Here is a 20,580-nt window from a genome sequence, read left to right as displayed (position 1 = left end):
GAAGCCCCAGGGTGGGATGAGTTGATGTGGATCCACAGTTCCTGTGTCACTGGTGCCAGGCTGAGGTGGGACAAAAGCAGCTGCCCTCATGTTTCTGGGAGCCTTGGAGTAAAAATCTGACACTACTTTTTTCTTTACTGGAAGAATTCTCATGAGACTTCTGTGTTCAGCCCAATATCATCATTATTCTCACCATCAAAATGAGAATAAGATCCTTAATCCCCTTCGAGATGGCTTTTGAAATGCCTTCACTAAAGAGGCAAATTCCAAACAGTCCTCAACTAATCACCTGCTCACACTCCTCTGGGATAAACAACTTGGGCACCACCCAGAGCTTAGTCCTGGACACAGGAACCTGTGACTGCCTTTGCTGTACAGGAGGTCAGACTGTGGCCACAGAGCTCCCTTCTGCTGAGCAAGTTTGCTGATAGAAATTTTCACAGAATTAAGAGAATGACCAGCTTGGAAGAGACCTCAAAGACCATTGAGTCCAACCCAGCCCCAACACCTCAACTCAACCCTGGCACCCAGTGCCACATCCAGTCTGTTTTAAACACATCCAGGGATGGTGACTCCACCACCTCCCCAGGCAGAACATTCCAGAACTTTATCATTCTTTCCATGAAAAACTTTTTCCTAATATCCAACCTAAATTTCCCTTGGTGCAGCTTGAGACTGTGTGCTCTGGTTCTGTCAGTTGGTTCTCAAGCTTAACCAAAACTATCCCAGCTACAAATCCTTTAAAGTCACATGGGCTGATAATTCCTGGCACACTCTGGTTGGCAGCTGTGGGGCTGTTATAGAAACCATCCACAAAAATTGTAGTTTCTGGTGGATAGAAAATCTTGTATTTGCTTGTTTCTGTTTCCTGACCTGTAAAGTGTTAAACCTGAAGTCCTTGTACCCTTGGTGGGGTTGGTGGGGTCGGTGGGGTCACAAATGGAGTAAATGCAGCAGATTTTGTCCTGCCAAACCACAGACCTTGTTCACCTGCTGGGATGCTGCACCTGGGAAGGAGCCTATATCTCCTATATGATGAATATTTTGAAGGCTCTCTGGCTTTAAAAGTGTTGAGAAAAAAAGAATCATTTAATTAATATGAAGATATTTGTTTCTCCCAACAGTGGTTTTCACAACAACAACATCAAAGCTATTCCAGAGAATGCATTCGTTGGGAATCCCCTCCTCCAAACAATGTAAGAAAATTAAGTAATGTTTCCTACATCTTTACATTGCCCAGAAAGGAGCATTTGCTGCTGTCTTTAGTTGGGATTTCTTACAAATGACAGCAATCTGATGTTTGCTATCCACATGCCAAAGCAGGCTGAAATTGCTGTTTCTGGGCTCCTCAGAACTGCTGTGGGTTCTCCTTTCAGAGGACAGTGTTGCCTCTGAACACAACCTCAGCAAAGCTGGTGAGAGAGAAGAAATGGCCATGGGAGTGAGGGGATGATTCCCTTTCCCACAGGAAGACAAGAGATCAGTGCCAAGCTCAGGATCTTTGAGGCCCTTGGGTGCTGTGGGATGTGAAGTTTGGGAATCCTCAAGGATGAGGATTCACAAACTTCCTGATACCAAGGAAGGAACAAAACACAGGTGGTCTGCATGGAAACCACCTAAGTCCTGGCTGATATCTGCTGCTGTTTATTCCCTGTGCTCAGAAAAGCTGCTGGCCAGCTTCAGCAGCAGCCACACGTGTCAGAGAGCTGGGACTGCAGATCCCCATGTGTCTGCCCAGACCTGGGACACAAAGCTCTGCAGATAAACACACCCAGCTGTCAGGTCATGTCTGCTCTGACCCAGGCACAGTCAGGGAATTTTGGATACTTCTCTGAACCACATAGATACTGAAAATCGTGTGACAAAAGCTCTGCTTGTCCAAACTGGACTTAAATTATAGAAATATCAATATCTGGAAAGCAATGGTGACACTGGGTGAAACCATTCAGTGCTCCAGCCAGAACCACCAGCCTCATCCCCATCTGCTCGGGCAGCATCCACAGGGTGATGATGGAGGCCAATACTCCCAGATTGTTCATCTCTCCATTGCATCTGCCCATCTACAGTTAGAGGGGGGAAGTGCTTCTTGCAGGAGGTGGCTCAACTCCTCCCATGTCTCACTGGGTCCTAGAAGAGCTCACTGCACTGACTGTGACAAGTGGGAAAGGTGCTGGTGCTGTGTGTGACACCACGGGAGGTGACACCAGTGCAAGGTGTTTCTCAATAGGACTGAAGAAGGGTTTTACACATTTCCAGCCCATTTGTTTAAGCAGGATCCCAAAGGACCCATTCAGAGCAACAGGAGACCTCAGTTGTAGCAATGTCCAGCCAAAGCAGGCCATGGGAGAACCTGTGGTTAGCTGGGAAAAGAATTCCTCCCAGCCCAGCAGCACCTCCTGCATGGCTTGCTGCTGGTGGCTCTGGGGCTCTTGACCTGTAACAGCATCTTCTCTTTGTGTGCAGCAGACTCTGACCTGTTCCTCTTTCCCATTGCAGCCATTTTTATGACAATCCCATCCAGTTTGTTGGACAGTCTGCTTTCCAGTACTTGCCAAAGCTCCACACTCTGTAAGTTCACCAAGCCCATCCCCAGAGAGGTAACATCCAAGCTCCAAGCCCTGTGTACTGGGCACCTTTGTGGCCTCCTCGCTCCCTTTTTCAGAGCCCCTGTGCCAATAGAGGACCACGAAGCCACTCTCTTGTCCAACCCCAAAGGTTACTCCAAGGAGTAGACGCTGCTAATGTTTTCTTCTAAGGAAGGATATTTTTGAAAAGGGCATTTTGGAGACAGCCACTAATTCTTCCTCCCTACACAGCTGACAGGCACTGGGGCTTTCCAAGGTCTCCACAGCTGTGCCAGGAGCAGCAAAGTGCCACCCACAAGTGCCACAGCTTTTTCTGCTGTTGCATAATTGCCCAAACAGAAGGACACTGAAGGCATCTGCCTTCCTCCACAAGATGGAGGAGTGGAGGAACACATCCCAGCACCATGGCACAAATGTTATTACTGGGCAGCCAGCAGTGGCATTGCCTCCTGCACAGGTTTGGCCCTGTCCCTGTTCCAGAGCCACCAGCACAGGCTGGGCACCACCTGAACCACAGCAGCTGCCCCACACTGGCATTTCAGCCAACCTGTTGTGGCACAGCACTAAAAATACTGAGGCAGAGGCAACCTCATAAATCTCTATTTATAAGCCTCACCCAGGCACATAAAATAAATCATTCAAATAGCCCTGCATTCTTTAGATCCAAATGCATAGACCCAGGGAGGCTTGGGTGGGATGCCCTGCTTACATTCCCCATGGTAATTGTTTGGGGTTTTTTGATTTAATTTGGGTAGAGATCGTGCCAAGAATGTCAGTGGCTGGGAGAGGCTTGGAGCTTGCCAAGTCTCCCTGCATGGAAGCCCCAGCTCCATCCTGCTGTATCCACACAGTGTCTGCTCCAGCCACAGGGACACGCTGGGGCTGGGCCCTGATCCCATCTGGGTGTGAGGAAGCAGATTTGCCACCCTGGCTGATGGGTCTGGAGCCTCCAGGTGCTCTGCCCACCTCACTGCAGCCTCGTTTCTCTGCAGGTCACTCAATGGAGCCACGGACATCAGGGAATTCCCAGACCTCAAAGGCACCACCAGCCTAGAAGTTTTGTGAGTGGCACCTCTCTCCCTTTTACCCTGCTAGCTGTGCTCTTCCTCCTCCAAGGTGGTCCAGGCTGTTTCAGTGAGGACAACTTTCCCAGTGCTGTGCAGTGTTCAGCTCTGCCTCTCCCTGGTCGCTCACCCTTCTGCTTCGTTTCACCCCTGTGGCTCCTGAACCAGCTTTCCTCCCTGTGAGTGGCTCTCTCAGTACTCTTGAGTGTGCTCCAGCCTTTTTTTTGTTTGTTTGTTTGTTTGTTTGTTTTTTCCTTCCTTCCCTCCTGCACCTGTGAGTGCAGTGCTTCTGCTGCACCCCAGTGTCTCTGCCCATACTGGAACCAGCACCATGGTGCAGTTCAGAAACATCTGCCACCCAGGCTGGGGCTCCTGCAGCTGCTCTGGTCCCCTCCTCACGCCCCCAGGGCCTTGGAGGACACACTGCCCCTGGCCACACATGGTTCTCCTCCCCTGGACACCCTCCCCACACTGAGCCCACACTGGAGCACCCCTGGGCAGGGTGTGGCCTGGCCCTGCCATGTCTTGGGGACACAGGGACACACCATCCATCCCTCACACACAGCTTCTGAGGAGTCCTGGCTCCTGGCCTGTCCAGCCTGGACAGTGGGAGCAGGGATGGCAGAGAATGCTACAGAGGCCACTGTCACCTGCCCCCAGCAAGGCCAAGGACAGCTGTGAATTCAGTACTCAGCAGTGGCCCAGAACTCTTCATAGAATGGCCCAGAACTCCTCACATTCACCTTAGCCAGGTCCAGCAGCAGTGCCTCTTTCCAAAGCTGCCAGGCAGGATTTTATGCTCTCCCTGTATTTTATTGCCCTACTGATATTGTCTCTCCTGCCACTGTCTGGGACTGGGTTTCTGGGTCAGAGTCTGTGTGCTGGCTGTCAGCAACAGCATTTCTTCTCTCTCCTCCATCCCTCCAGGACCCTGACCCGGGCAGGAATCCATTTCCTCCCCAGAAGGATGTGCCAGCAGCTGCCCAGCCTCCGAGTCCTGTGAGTAACCCGTGTCCCTGGCCTGCCTGGTCCTTACAAAGTGCCCTCAGGAACTGGGCTTGCCTTTTGTCAAGCTCAGGGAAAGGACCAGCTGTGGAAGACCATCCTGGGGTTCTTGCTCCCATCATTTTGCCATGCAGAAATCACCACCTTCTTCATCACTGCTTTGAGTTCTTGCTTGTTCTTGCCCTTGCTGCTCCATCCCCAGTGCTGCTCTGGTCCCAGGGCTGCACCAGCACCTCCTCCTTGCTCTGCACAGCAGGCCCTGTCCCCTCCCCATGCAGGGGGAGTAGAGAGAGAACAAAAGGGGATGGGTAAGGATGGCCACAGCTCTCCACAGCTCCTCTCAGCCCAAAAACAAGGGGGAAATCACCTTCACCCTCTGCCCCAGCCTTGGCTTATTGCAGCTGGAGCTGCAGCAAGGGCCATCACCTGGAGGAGGGATCCTGTTCATATCCCAGGAGGGATCAGGTCTGACCTGATGGAGACCTGTGAGGCCACAAGGCCTCATTTCCTCACCTGGGGCAGCACAGTCAGGTCAGGGTTTTGCTTGTTCTCTGTTTCTTTGGCTCTGCCTGCTTAGCCAGGCACTGAATGATGCTGGGGGTTCATGCTCTCTCCTTTAGCTTGGTACATGATGAAATCAACATCTCAGAAAGGTTCTGCATCATCTCAGGAATCACACCCCTGGTTCCTGAGATCCCCAACTATGTTTGCAGTCAAAGACATCCTCAGGAAATGAGTCATGAGCCAGATTTATACAAGTTTGCAGCCTTAGGGCAACAACAGGCTTGCCTCTCATCAGTCTTTATACAAGCAAGCTGAAAAAGAAAACAAGTTTGTTCCAGGAAAGCAACAGGAGTGAATTCTTGATCACAGAAATTGGAAACAAGAGTAAAACATAAAAATAAAAGAAGACAATTTGTAACTTAGGAGATTACAGGCTTTTGGTTCCAGATGTCCCTGTGGGGAAGATCTCCCATCTTTAGACACATGGACCAATTCAATGGATGAGTTGCTACAAAAGTGCAGCCTTTGGGCTGGCCCAGGCTGTTGGGTCCCAGAGCTCTGTTTATGGTTGCAGTTATCAGACTGCAAGCCCTCACAGCAGAGCCTGTTCTTTGTGCCTACCCCCACCACCATGTGGGACAGTTTTATTGGGACACACCACCTTGTTCCTTGCCCCCTGTTCCTCTTCCCCAGTGAACATTCCTGACATTAACTGCACTGCTTTTGGGTTTGGAGACAGAGCGTGAGGGCCAATGTTTGTGCATGTTCACATCTCTCTTGCCTCTGAAATGCCTTGGCCCCTGTCCCCACAGAGCCAGTGCTGCTCTCTGCCTGGCTCTGGGCAGCCACAGGAGCTGTGGCTGTGACACCTCTGGCCATAGATGACAGGTACAGCTGCATTTCCAGGTGGGGATCCTCTGCAAGGACCCTGCACAGGGACTGTGGAGCCATCCTGGGATGCCCCACACAGGCAGGGCAGCCTTTGGCATCAACCTGGCATCATCCTGCTGCTTTCATCCAGAGCTCCTGCTCAGGGCACAGATTTCCTGTAACCATGGTGCTCCTGAGGTGGGAGGGACCCACAAGGATCATTGAGTCCAGCTCAGAACACCCCAACAATCCCACCCTGGGCCTGATAGAGTAGTCCAAATGCTCCTTGGGCTCTGGAAGATTTGTCTTTCTCCTCAAGCAGAAATAGGTGACACTGCCCTGAGCAGAGCTGAAGTCCCTTGGTGCCATCAGCACCTTCTTCCTGCTGTGTTCCCAACAGAGCATGAGTGACTGAGGCTGCTCTGTTTGTAGATTCTGGGCTGCACCTGGTTGCCCTCACTCTGGAGGAGCCAGAAACAACTCCTGGGGCTGGTTCTCCCCCATCACTGTTAGCTCACCTCCAGCCCTGTCAAGCCCAATGCATTGACACAGGGACCAGGGAAAAGTGACTGATTCTAAGGACTTTTCTCCAGCCTGGGTGAGCACAAACCTTTTGCTTGCTTTTCCCTCCCTCCTCCTCTCCACCATGGAAAACTGGTGGTGAGTGGGTTGGCAAAAAAAAAATAATAATTGAAATATTTTAGGAGCAATCTATTGGCAGAAAGATGGAAACCGAGTTTGGAAAGTCGGCTGAGAAACCACATACAAAACTTTACCCTGGGGTAAATTTCCCTTGAACAACCACAAATCCAGTCTCTGCTGGTGGGGGAAAGAGCTGGGTTTAAACATTGCTCCTTACCCAGCCTGTTTCAGCTTCAATAAATTTTCATTAAGCTGGGCCAGGGTGGGTTTTCCTCTGACTATGAAGCCACTCTGGATGCTGACAGGACACTCGGGACACTGAGCCATGAACCAGTGGCAAGAGGAGTTTGCTGCAAACTGCTTTTGAGTGACAGCACTTGAAAAAACAAGGACCAGAGGTTGTCAAAGTCTGTGATGTCCTGAACCAAATCCCTGCCAATGCCACAACCCCTTCCCTGACCTTGGGACAAAGCCAGGAAAGGCTGAAGGGGGAGCAGGCAATGGGGTTGCTGTGCCAGGAGGGAGCTGGTCAAATCCTCCCCAGGCTCTGCAGGCACAGCTGCAGCTTGTGCAAGCTCTGGCAGAAAAATCTCTGTGCTGTGCCCATGGAAAGCAGGGCTGGGCATGGCAGAAGTGGCACAGGAGGGTTTCCTATCCCAGCTGACTTGAGGCTGGGGAGGACAAGCCCACCCCAGCTGTACCAGCAGCTCCATCAGCCCACAGGCTGTGCAGGGAGCTGGGATGGGGGTGGGTGAGTGGGGAAATCATGGGGCAGGACCTTGCACAGAGATCAAGGGGCAACCCTCATCCTGCACAGAGATCATGGGGCAAACCTCATCCTGCACAGAGATCATGGAGCAACCCTCATCCTGCACAGAAACTGTGTTAGTGTTCTCAGGGGTCTGAGGATGAGGGAAGAGACAAGGATCTGACTCCATGTTTAGAAGGCTTGATTTATTATTTTATGATATATATTACATTAAAACTATACTAAAAGAATAGAAGAAAGGATTTCATCAGAAGGCTGGCTAAGAATAGAAAAAGAAAGAATGATAACAAAGGCTTGTGGCTCAGAGTCTGAGCCAGCTGACTGTGATTGGCCATTAATTAGAAACAACCACATGAGACCAATCCCAGATGCACCTGTTGCATTCCACAGCAGCAGATAATCAATGTTTGCATTTTGTTCCTGAGGCCTCTCAGCTTCTCAGGAGGAAAAATCCTAAGGAAAGGATTTTTCATAAAAGATGTCTGTGATAAGAAATGATGGAGCAGCCCTCACCTTGCACAGAAATCATGGGGCAAACCTCACCCTGCACAGAAATCATGGAGGAGCCCTCACCTTGCACAGAGACACCCAGAGCCAGCAGCAGCTGCAGGGTGGAGATCCCACTCTCTGGGTTACCAAAAGTGGAGCTGTGCAGGATGAGGTGAGGTCTCCTCGCTCTCCAGCAGTACCTGCCTTGCAAGGGAGGGCTCAGGGGCTCTGGCTTTTGGTGTCCCAACATTCCTGTGCTGTCCTTTCCCTGCAGAGAGCTGTCACACAACCAAATTGAGGAGCTGCCCAGTTTCCACCGGTGCCAGCAGCTGGAGGAGCTGTGAGTATGGAAATGTCCTTGTTTGTGCTGTCCTTGTTTGTGCTGTGCTGTGGGGAAAAAGGGCTGCTTTGAGGAGAGGGGTGGTTCCCACCCACAGAACTCCCAAGCACTGGGGAAGTTGGGCATTGTAACTCACTGTTTGGAGTGCAACTGGACCAGAGCTCCACTGTCAGGATCTTTAGAGTGACCCCAAGAAAAGTTGGAAAGTCTCTTTTCCCAGCCTGGTGCTCAAAGAAGGAGTCAGGGCTCTTCATTTCTCAGTCTCAAGGTTGTTTATTGTTTCTTATCTATAAAAAATTTTCTCCTGCCCCGCTGAGGTCCATCCAGCAGGACAGTTCCAGGCACTCTGCCTGCCCCCAGGGCAGTATTATGTCTTTATACTAAAAACTACCTGTACAATATTTACAATTACTTTCCAATACCTATCACCTGTGTTAGACACTGAGCTTCTACTCTAAACCAATCCAAAAGTGCCCCCATCACAGCAGAAGATGGAGACCAAGAAGAAGAAGGAGAAAGGCTGGACATGCCCAGATCCCTCCATCTTGTCCCCTGAACCCCCATACCAAAAACCCTAAAATCTACTTTTCCACCCCATGATAACTTCACTATTATTCTACCTAAACTGTTGTGGCTTGCTGATCTTCATCTAAGGTTGGTAATTCATAATCAAACCCAGAGGTGTTTTGGGCTCCATGCCAGGGCTTCTGAGCCCCCTGGCAGGGGTCCTGGCCATCCTGGACAGCCAGAGGATGTTCTGGGTTCCCACACTCCACTCTGCCCCTGTGCACATACAGAATAAAAATGCATCCCCTGTGCACAGGAGCTTAATTCAGTCAGGTCCTGTCAGAGGTCCCAGCCACTTCAAACAGAAGTAGGAGGCGACAGCACCGAATTCCCTTCTCTAACTCCAGTCCCACCATGAGCTAATCAAGAATGGGGTTTATGTCCACCATAAATGTCTTCTGCTCCAAGGAGGGGCCCCATGCCATGGGCACAAAGCAGCTCTTGTCCACCCTGCCCATGGCCAGCCCCTCCTGAGAGAAAGGGGATTCTTTCCTCAGCTGTAGCTCTGGAACTGGGTCCTCTCCAGGCCTCCGGAGGCACTGCTGCTGCTCTGAGACAAAGTTACTCACACTCAGCTCAAAATGTGGCCCTACACTTCAAACAGAACACAAGTTCTTGGCCTTTTTGAGAAAAACTGTTAAAAAAAACACTTAAGATGATAGACTCCATGATTTTTCACAGAATTCTGCTACCTGGAAGAGCAGATGTATGGGAGCAGCATCCCCATTATAAAACCCCACAGGAGAGGTTGTCCCTGCTCTCTGTAGCACCTCAGCCTGGATAGTCAGAGCAGCTCATCCAGCCTCAGCAAACTGGACATTAAAACACTGTGAAACTACATGGAAATGAGAGTACACAGCCTCTGCTGCTTTTTATGACAGCTGTGAGAGTACCCTCAGGAAAACATTTGAAAAAAAATTTTTAAAGACCATAAAAAGGCAAATGTTCAGAATTTCAAATCTGTAGTTTCACACATTCTGCCTGAGTTCCTTCTTACAGAATTTTATAATATGCCAAATTCAGACTTAACATTAATATAGAATCACGCTAAATCCCAGCTTCTGGCTACTGATGTAAAATAGATTATACCTATGTACCTATTAACATATTAATATCAAATTAATATTAAAGATTAGTATTAAATATTAATATTTAATATTAATATTTAATATTAAATTGATTTTTTTCTTATTAAGGGACCAAAATTAGTTTTTGGTCCCTTAACCCCAAAGTTATTTTCCTCTAAGCCCCACCCCACCAAGCATCAGTATTCCTGATGGTTTGAAACAAGTCTGGTGGTGCCTGGTGGTACAGCCTGGCGCACAAAGAGCTCAGCTGTGCCCTCCCTCTGCTGTAACTGCTGGCTTGCAGACCTTCACCTGCACACGCAGGTGACCCCTCACAGCTAAACACCCCTAAATTATCTTCTCAACCTTGCTGCAATACCCCTTCTGCCCAAACTCCACCTCTTCCCATCAGTGAGACCCCCAAATCTGTGCCCAGATCCTCCAGTGGCTCCCAGGTGAAATCCTGGCTGCAGTCAGGGCACTGCCAGCCTGGGGCACCACGGGGACAGCTCAAGTGCCCACCTTTGGAACAGGAGCAGGTGGCCAAATGCCAGCTGAGACATTAGAGCCAGCACATGAGATGAGTCAAGATAATTTCTGAGTCTAAAGGCAGGTGACCCACCTGGGAAATGCCCAGGAGCTGCTGTAGGAGCAGCAGGCAGTGGCTGTGTCTCCTTGCACGAGGACATAGATGGGGGGATGCTGCTTCTGCAGGTCTGGGAATCCAGGATGGGCTCACACTGGGGAAAACAGCCCTGAGGAACTGAACCTTTCCCACAAGGTGCATGGTTGGAGCATCCAGGATTTCTCTTGAGGATGTGGGGGGAGTGTAGGTCAGTCACAGAGCCTGTGAACTCTCACCCTGCTTTTTGCCCTTCCTCAGGGGATGAAGGAGCTGGAAAGGGGATGTGAAGGGCTGAGGCACTTCATGTGCAGATGTGGACAGTGGGTTCTACAAGACATCCAGATATTCCTTCATGAAACACCGAGATACCTTCAGCCCTCAAACCTTCATCCTCACCAAGGCAAAGGGCAGCACCCCATGGTCCTTCCTGAAGGTCACACAGAGCTGGTTGCTGACCACTGACTCCAAGCTCTCAGTTTTTCCTCTGGAAAAAGAAGTTTGGAGGCTTAGGGAGGAGCAAAGTGGGAAACCAGTGTGGATTTAGGGATAACAGGGCATCTTTGGCCTCTGCACATCAACAGTTCTTCACTGAGCCATGATGGCATCAAAAGCAGAGGCTGTCTGAGCCCTGGAGCTGCCTGTAGGAGAGAATGGCTTTGACACATTTTGTTGCTCGTCCTGTTTAACTCCTGAAATCAGAGCAGGTCTCCCAAGCACAGCAACTTCCACAGTGACAGTGCTGCCCTGGGACAAGGATCTCCATCACTGCCTTCAGCTCTCTTCTCAAACCAGTTTCTGTTTTCCCAGGGGTCTCCAGCACAACAAGATCCAGGAGATCAGAGCAGACACCTTTGTGCAGCTGCTGGCCCTGCGCTCCATGCAAGTATTGTCTGCCAGGGACCAGCTGGGGCTGTGCTGGGGAGGGGACTGAGAGCCCAGGGGGGCTGGGGCAGCTCCCAGGCTGCCTCTGTCTCTGCTTTTCTGTTGAGTCCCTCTGTAGGAGCATCAGGGGTAGGACAGTGGGGATGGAGGGAGATGAGAGATCTCTGCAGCCAGGGCTTGGAACCTGTGGGTTATTGCAAAGGGCCTGGGTGCAGGGCCCTGCTGGGAGCTGCCAGCCACAGCTGGAGCAGGACTGAGAGAAGAGAGGGGGAGAGAGGATGAGAGGGTGAGAGAGTAAAAGGGGTAAGAGTGTAAAGGGGTAAGAGGGCAAAGTTCCCGTTAGAATGCCATAAATCTTCTGTGCTGAATATTCTAATTCTCACTAACCAATCTAGTACAAGATACAAATCCTATAGCATTTACATACAGCCTATAAGAATCATTACATTCCCATACTGTGTTACATTTTAAACCCTAAAAACTCCCCTTTGAGCCCCTTCTGCCAAGCTGGCAGGGTCTGCTCTGACCCTTGGGCCTGTCTGCAAGCAGAGGGTGTTGTTCCATCTAAAGGGGATCACCTTCAGCTGGCCACACCATTGTTTTCCAGTTGTTCAGTAACTGAGGGATCTCAAAGCTTGCTTTCATTTCAATCTCACTTATAGTTTCCATATTCTCAAAATCTCTTGCCAGGCAATCATATTTATAAGGCTTTCCTGTCTCATCCTCCCCAACATCCCTTTTCCATTCCTCCTTAGGAAGGGAGGAGGGCACAAACCATCCTTTGGCTTCCCCTGTGCCTGCAGCCCCCCTTCCTTACCTGCCCCCTCGTGCCCACAGCTCAGCCAAGGCAGATCCCACATCACAGACTGGCTCCTGAATGCCAGGAGCAACCCAGGGCAGTACCTGAGTGTACCTGAGCTACACAGGTTGGTCCTGGGCCACCCCTGGAAGAGCATCTTGTTTAGTTTGAAAGCTCCTCAGCAGTTCATGTTCCACAGGTGCACCCAAGCATCTCCCACACACACAGAGTCACCTCCCAGGTGCCTGGCAAGGCCCTGAAGGGCACCACTGGCTCTGTGACATCTGGGAAGAGCCCTGATGGTCTCTATTTGCTGTTCTGTTGGGAAGGGAACTAAATCCCACCAAACCTGCTCCCATGGTGCAGCAATGTGAGTGCCATTTCATGGTTCCTGGGATTCCCTGAGTGTCACAGACACTACGGTTACACCTGAGGTGTGGCAGGTGACACTGCAGACACCCAGGAAAACCTGAGCATGCTGCCCCAGCCCAGTCACACACACAGAGAAAGCTCTGACAGCTTTGGGTGTGTTCTGGTCCCTGGGAAAGGATTCATCCCACCCAATGCACACACACCTGAGCAGGTATCTTGGCTCCCTTAGAGCTGGAGAGATGAAGGTCCTGTAGCCAGCCTTAGGGCAAGAAATGTGTCCCAGTTTGCTGGTTCCCTCTGCCCTGCTTACAGAGGGAGTGGAGCTGTCTCACTTGGATGGAGGCAGAGCTTTTTGAGTGGACTCAGTGAATCCAAAGCTCCTGTGCATGGCAGGAGACATTCTAAAATCACCTTCCCCAGAGCCCTGGCCTATTGGGTACCTGTTGCCAATTCCTCAACTTCTGGGTCTCAGGCTGGGCCCTCCCTGGGGGCTCCCCTGTCAGGGGAGACCCCTCTGGAGTGGTTCTGTGTCAGGAAAGAGAGATGCACTGGATTTTTTTGGTCTTCAGGTTCCTGTTTATTATTATCTTATCTAGAGTTTTGCACGCTGTCCACATCAGGCTCAGCACATTGGAAAAGCACCACAAAATGGCCAACAATCTCTTGTTCCAAGGTCTTTTAAGACTAAACTATCCAATTAAGAACTGACACCTAGATTATTTTCCCTTTTAACCCAATAACTGATCCCACAGAGCCTGCAATGTGGATTTTTCCCAATTACAAAAGTCCCAATTACAAAATGCCACCCAAACCCATGAAGAGGAAGGATGAAGAAGCAGGAAGAAGAAACCCAGGACCACACCCTGTGCCCTCCATCTTGCTTCCATCCACAACATACTAAAAACCCCAAAACCTCAATTTCTCACCAAGTGATTCACCTACACTACTCTCTATAATCTATTTCACACTTTTGTGGATTCTGGTCTATCTCGAAGTTTAGGAGACTTTCTCCATGGATGAGGGTCAAAGTCAGCGCTCCCCTGGGGGTCAGGGCACCCCAGAACAGACAGAGAAATATTCCCAGTGCCCTGTGTTTGCACACTGGCCCTATCTCCCTGTGCCCCACCAGCACTGTGACTGGCACTAAGGCATGACCTGTTCGGCATGTTGGCAAAAAATTCCCAAATTTACAGAAATTAAACCAGAAAAGAACATTTTCCATTGATCCTTTCCCATTGGTCTCAGCAGAGGAGCTCCTGCAAGGCAAACTCTTGTGCCCTCTGTTGGAAACCACCCATATACAGACCCAGACTTGTCTGGGGGGAGCTGCAATGGGACAGAAATTGCTGCTGACCAAGGGGCTACAGATCCCACATGTGCTCCCAGCAGGGCCCTTGGCTGGGCCAGTGTCAGCAGCTTCACTGCCCTGCTCTGCTCTCTTCTTAGTGCTGTGTCCTTGCCTTGCAGAGACCTGAGCTGGAATTACATCCAGTTTATTCACCCAGAAGCCTTTGTGACCCTGCACTCCCTCACCAAGCTGTAAGTTGCAGGGATATTTCTGTCACCAGGGATGGGAGGTATCTGAGCACCTCAGACTGACTCCCTGGGCTACCAGAACACCTGGGATTTAGCTGTTGGAAGATTGATGTGTTGAGGTGCATGTCTCAGCCCTGATGTGGACACAACAAATCCCAAGGTTTCCTATTAATACTATTAATAAAGGGATGATGAAGTGCAGGAGGGGCCATCTTCAAGATGCTCTCATCCTGAACACTAAACCTCCATTTCCTGATGCTTCCATAGCTGCCTTAGATGCCTTTAAGGAAGATCAGCAGGATGGGCTGTTTCTGCAAGAGTCACTGCAGACTATCTGTGCTGGCTCTGGAGGGCCCCAGGTCTCAGCCCCCTCTCTAAAAGCCTTGGGTATTTTATGGGCTGGGACCTGCAGTCATCCCTGACCCACAGTGGAAGGGATGTGTGGGGCATGGACGTGCACAGGGAGGGAGAGGCCACCCAGAGCTGCCAGCATGGCCACCAAGCCCAGCCCCTGCAGCGTTCACCTCCAGAGGCTCCTGGCCCCAGAGCAGCACCAGCCCCATTTCAGCATCACATCAAGGGAGAAACTGAGGCAGTGCCCTCTGCTTGGCTGAGATACCTCTGGCAGCAGAGCCCTGACCATGGTCTCCCTCTCTGCTTTCCCCTCACCAGGGACCTGACTGACAACCAGCTGGTCACGCTGCCCCTGGATGGTTTGGCTGGACTGACCCATCTGAAGCTCCAGGGCAACCCAGCTCTCTCTGAGCCCTTCACCAAGGAGAGCTTCCCCAAAATGAGGTACTTGGGGTGTTGGCTCTTTCCCTTCTGGTGTTCAGCACAGGCTGCATTTGCTCACAGCACTCAGCCTCCTGCTCTCCTGGCCCATCTCGTGCTGTCCCCACACTTCCAGGCCCATGGGTTGAGGAGGATCCATCTGCTGCTAGCACATCTCATCTTTAATATGTTCCATGGGAGAGCAGTGATGTGCTCCCAGGCCACCACCCCCACCCCAAACACACAAACACACAAGTGGAAAACGTGGAGCAGGCCCAGCTCAGGGCTCCTCTCAATGGAAAACATTCCCAGAAGCAGTCCTACCTAATGACATCCAGGTTTTCTTCCATAAACTCTGCTTGTGTGGCCGTGTCTTGTCTGTTATGGATTAATGAGGAGCCTGAAGGAGTCAAGCTGATGAAGAAGAGGCTGCAAAAGGCTCAGAGCAGAGTGCTGTGCTGCAGGCTCAGACTTTCCGACCCTCCTTGGCTCCTGGGTCCCAGTGTGGCACCTGCCTTTGAGCTTAGACACCCATGGTCCAGGGAACACAAATTCCTCCCAGATAAAGTCATCTCTTGCTTGGGTGTCTCAGGGAGTTCCCTTCAAGCTAAGAATGCATAAGCTGATGCTCCCACTCATCCAGGATGGGTTCCCAAAGCTGGAGCTTCTCCAGTTTCCACACAGGGCTGGGGTCACAGGTCACTGGACCAACACAGGGTTAGAGCTCAGGCCTGAGGAGGAGTGTGGAGCTCTCCCTTCAGGTGCCTCAGCAGTGCTGCCTGCAGGGCTCCCTCCTTCTGACTTTTTTAATTCATAGCTAGGAAATGTTGTATGATGGGTTTCCAAATGTTTCCGACAGGGGGTTCCAGAAGCTCTTGGAGGGTTTTCCACACCCAAGATCATACAACAATGGTGTGGGTTGGATAGAAACATTAAAGCTCATCCTGTTCCACCCCCTGCCATGGACAGGGACACCTTCCACCAGCCTTGGTTGCTCCAAGCTCTGTCCAGCCTGGCCTTGGACACTTCCAGGGATGGGGCAGCCACAGCTTTTCTAGGCAACCTGGGCCAGGGCCTGCCCACCCTCACAGGGAAGAATTTTTTCCCAATATCCCATCAAACCCTGCCCTTTCCAGTAGGAAATGAGGATTCCTTGTCCTGTCCCTCCAGACCCTTGTCCAAAGTTCCTCTCCAGCTTTCTTCACACAACCACAGAACCAGAGAATCATTAATGTTGGAAAAGACCTCTGAGATCATCGAGTCCAACCTGTGACCAGTCCCCACCTGGTCACCAGCCCAGAGCACTGAGTGGCACCTCCAGTCGTTCCCTGAACACCTCCCAGGATGGGGACTCCATCACCTCCCTGGGCAGCCCCTTCCAATGTCTAACAAGCCCTTCCTTGAAGGAATTCCTCCTGATTCCAACATGAGTCTCCCCTGGTGTAGTTTGAGGCCATTTTCTCTCTCCCTGCAGCTTAGTGCCCAGAGAAGAGACCAATCCCCACCTTGTTGCAATCATCACTTGTGTAAGGAGTGATAAGGTCCCTGCTGATGGGGGAGAGCTTCCTTTTCTCTAGGCTGAGCCCCCTCAGCCACTCTCCATATGATTTACTCTCCAGACCCTTCCCCAGCTCCATTTCCCTTTCCTGACTGCAGCCCCTCAATGTCTTCCTTGAAGTGAGGGGTCCAGAGCTGGGCACAGGACTCAAGCTGCACCCTCACAAGTGCCAAGCTCCTTTAGGCCCTGCAAGGGGCTCTGAGCTCTCCCTGGAGCCTTCTCTTGTCCAGGTGAGCACCCCCAGCTCTCCCAGCCTGGCTCCAGAGCAGAGGGGCTCCAGCCCTGGAGCAGCTCCGTGGTCTCCTCTGGACCCGCTCCAACAGGCTGTCCCTTGTGCAGGGTGGGTCAAGTTCAGCACTTCCAGGGTGTTTCTCCTCTAAATTAGTTCCATTCACATCTCTTGAGCTGGTTTGTGTTTGTAGCAGAGAAACTGAGCCTGCAGCAGTGCTTCAGTGAACCATGCCAGGCAATGGAGCCCATTAACATTCCCTAAATTTGGGGTACTGCCATTAAGCAGCCCTACTCTTGGGGCATGTCTGGAGGACTCATCTGGGAGCAGTTCTTAGCCTTGCTGGGAGGATCTGCACCTCCCTACCACCTTTCAATAATAGGATCTAATTTGGAGCTTATAACAGGAAACGAGCTTGTATACAGAGTTTCCAGACCCTCCCGGGGCTCGGCCAGAAATGTTTGGGAACATAAAACAAAAGCATATTTTTAGAATATAGAGTTTTACCATATTTACTGATCTTGTCAGAGGACCTTAATTGTCTGGAAAACCTGGGGTTCCTTTGCCTTCATCATCAGTCTCCCTGACTTCCAGCAAAGCCAAAAATGCAGCTGCTGACAGACAGCCTGGTATTGCATCCAGATGATGCTCAGCTGCTGCTGAATTAACCTTGTCATACATGCTATAATTAGCAACTATCAATTCAACTTTCAAGTAGAAATCAGACATATTTAAATAACTTGCTTCATTTGGGAGACCCAAGAATTCTCTGCCTGAGCTGGGACTCCTGGAACTGGAGTTTGAAGGTGCCCTCAACAGCAAGCAAGGGGAGCCTTGCTCTAGGGAAGCTTCCATTTGAAGGAAGGAAAGGATGCCTAGGAAAACATGGCCTTGGGGTAAAAATTTAAGACTGTACATTGGATAGAGGGGCTAGTTTATTCTGAGGAGAACAGCAGAAGGGTTTTTAGGAATGTGGTGGTTTAGGAATGGTATTCTCCAATTTAGTGTTCCTGCTAAAACCATGCACCACTCCACTCCTCCCCAACTGGAGGCACAAAAGGCCAAGATCATGGGTTGAGATAAGAACAATTTACTGGAAACAGCAATGAGATAAGACACAAACACTAACAGCAACAATATTAATAACAAAAAGCATAAGAAAAGAAAGTTATTTACATGGAAAGCCCCCAAAAACAAACAAATGCCAGATGGCTCCTCCACCACATTTTCTCTTTTCCCCCTAGCCCCCAGCAATGAGTAAAATGGTACAGAACAACCTCTGGGTCCTGGCCATGCTCCCTCACACCTCCTGCAAAAATTAACCCTGTTCTGGCTGGAACCAGGACAAGGAACTATCTGGGAATTTTAGAGCAGTTTCCAAACCTGGTGTTTGACAACATTCTATTGACTGACAGTGTCTTAAGCACCAAAAGTGGTGCAGAGAGACCATGGGCTGCCCTGGGTCCATGGAGTCCTGCACCAAAGGACCTGCACCCTGTCCTACATGGAGTCCTTCACCAAAGCCAAGTCCCTCTCCACTGTAACCATCAGCACACAGACCAGCTTTTGCCATGTCAGCAGCACAGGTACCAAAATTGGAATGATACAGAGAAGTTCAGCATGGGTCCTGCACAGAAATTCATGGAGTGTTCCATATTTTTTTGACTCAGCTGATTATAGCATGGTGCTGATAGCACTGACATTGTGGATGTGATCCCTGTAGGGCCCATTCACTCCAGAGCTGCACATGATGACCCCTGTGGGTCCCTTCCAGCCCAGAATACTTTGTGACTCTCTATAGATGAGTTTCATCTTTGAACAACTGAAGGAACTAAGCAAAAAGTGCAAAGCAATGGAGAGTCAGGCCATGGAGGGGACACACCTTAAAGTTCTGCTTTCCTCTGTGCAGAGTCCTGGAGGTGCCCTATGCCTACCAGTGCTGTGCCTATGGGAGCTGCAGCAGCTTCTTCAGGGTGTCCAGCCAGTGGGAGGCAGAAGACATGGCCCCTGAGGAGGAGGATCCCCACAAGAGGACCTTGGAATTGTTCCCAGGTCACGCTGACAACCACTGTGAGTAAACAGCCTGCATGGTGAGCAGCCTGGGCAGGGCTGTGAGCTGGGTGCCATCCTGCCTCTGCAGGGCTGGTGCCACTCCTGCCTCAGGGTGGTGACACCTTCTTCAGCACAGGTGGCCCATTGCTTTGAGCAGGCTCCATTTGGTGACCCTGTGTGGGAGAAAGAGTAGGCCTGGCACATCCAAACCTTCACAATGGATCCAAAGGACCTGGCAGCCCCCACACCTTGGGCATGTTTGTCAATTTGGCCTTGCTGGCCATGGAGGGAGGCTGCTCAAGGCACTGGAAGGTGGCTGGGGCTACCTGGGACAACTGGGCTTGGTCATTAGGCTTCTGGGCAATGTGGAGCCTTTGGCAGGACATCACTCTTTGTTCTGGCATCATCTAGAGGAAGGACCCTGGGATTAATCTGAGTAAGAGAATGAACTCAACCTGGAATATCTCTCTGACTGGAGGTAGAGAGAGATCTCATCTCTCTCTTGGGTGTTACAGCCAAGGTCAGGGTTAGGACAACAGGACATGTTAGGGGAGCACAGCACAGGGACTGGCCAAGGCAGGGAAGAAGAAGCTCCATGGCTGAGCAGCACTTTCTGTCCAGGAGTCCATTTATTCTGTGCTCCAAAGTGCAGCTCTGCTCAGGCTGGTTGAGGCCAGTTCCAGGAGCCAGCAGAGAGGGCAAGGCACCCCTGCACTCCCAGCCCCACAGCACAGCAGCAGCTCCAGCACCAGGCTGGTGTGATCCCTCTGCAAGAGAATCTCAGAATAGCATAAGAAAAACATGAACCCCTTTGCTTCCTCTGGAACTGCTGGAGAGTGCAAACAACATTTCAGAACACAGCCTGGATGCTGCTTCTATTTATGTATTTGTGTAAATACAGTGCACTTCCAAGGCCTGAGACATCCTGCAGGCAAATCCACGTGGTAGATGGAGAGAGGGCTGTGCCCTGGAGGGCCCTGACCCACCTGCCCCCAGCAGCTCTGAGCATCCAGCCCCAGCCCTGCTGTCCTGCACAGCCTGAGCAGGCAGGACTGCATCTGGAGGCACATTCAGACCCAGAGCTGCTGGACACTGCTGTCAGGAAAATTAATCCACAAACACCAGAGGTTTATGTCCAAAAAGGAGACAGAGAGTCCTTTTTTGGCTTTATTCCAATAAAGGGAGAGGCCATGGGGCATTCCCCTGGGATCTCTCAGGTTTTTGGAGGACACAGCCTCCTTTTAATCCCAATTTCCCAGCCACGTTTCTCCCTTCTCTCTTTCCCCATAGGCTGAGGTACTTGAGAGGTTCAGACTTCCCAAAACACCTGATACCAGAGATTTCCCTCTAATGTACAACCCTCCCTTTTAATTTTTAATTCTTACGGAATTTATAGGTTTTTCTTCCCCATTGTTTCTTTCATCTCTTAATGTCTAATTTCATTTATCAGCAAACCTAAAGTTTATTTGTAAAAGCAAATATATTTTTCCATTCATCAATCAGTGGAATCCTTCCCATTGCTTCTTTTATCTTCCAGCAGACCCCCAGCTCATTTGTAAAGACAAATCCACGATTCCTCTCACTGTGTTCTGGGCAGGATGACCAAGACACTTTGTGACACAGCCAGCAAGGGACCCCCAAGCCCTGTGCTCCTGCTCCTGCACTGATCCTTCCTGAGAATGACCTTTAGACATGCAGAGAGCCCAGCCAGAGGGCAGCAAATGTGATTCCTCCTGGCATATGTGGCTCCAGGAAGCATGGTAGACTTGGTGGTAACACTGGCCAGACAGTACACAGGAGTCATGTTTCAGTCATTGCTGCAGGATTTCATCTGAGCCAGGTCATTTTTTC

General features: G+C 50.7%; 1 protein-coding gene and 1 non-coding gene across 2 annotated transcripts in view; both read left to right on the top strand.

The window, feature by feature from the left end:
- LGR6 (leucine rich repeat containing G protein-coupled receptor 6) overlaps positions 1-20,580 on the top strand; it is a 172,777-nt gene that overhangs the window by 144,003 nt on the left and 8,194 nt on the right. The window contains exons 8-16 of the mRNA XM_071450206.1: positions 1,125-1,196; positions 2,497-2,568; positions 3,578-3,646; positions 4,577-4,648; positions 8,203-8,268; positions 11,335-11,406; positions 14,048-14,119; positions 14,789-14,914; positions 18,587-18,747. Of these exons, the coding sequence (XP_071306307.1) occupies positions 1,125-1,196; positions 2,497-2,568; positions 3,578-3,646; positions 4,577-4,648; positions 8,203-8,268; positions 11,335-11,406; positions 14,048-14,119; positions 14,789-14,914; positions 18,587-18,747 (782 nt within the window). The remainder of the gene's footprint in view (positions 1-1,124; positions 1,197-2,496; positions 2,569-3,577; positions 3,647-4,576; positions 4,649-8,202; positions 8,269-11,334; positions 11,407-14,047; positions 14,120-14,788; positions 14,915-18,586; positions 18,748-20,580) is intronic.
- LOC139601432 (U6 spliceosomal RNA) lies at positions 18,244-18,338 on the top strand. Its single transcript, XR_011682915.1, has one exon. It is a non-coding gene; the product is annotated as a U6 spliceosomal RNA (small nuclear RNA).

This window comes from Agelaius tricolor, unplaced genomic scaffold (assembly GCF_023055355.1).
Source record: "Agelaius tricolor isolate 1412-34295 unplaced genomic scaffold, bAgeTri1.0.p SCAF_30, whole genome shotgun sequence".
Lineage (NCBI taxonomy): Eukaryota > Metazoa > Chordata > Aves > Passeriformes > Icteridae > Agelaius > Agelaius tricolor.
The sequence above is the reverse complement of the archived record's forward strand: the minus strand, read 5'-3'. Positions and strand labels throughout refer to the sequence as shown.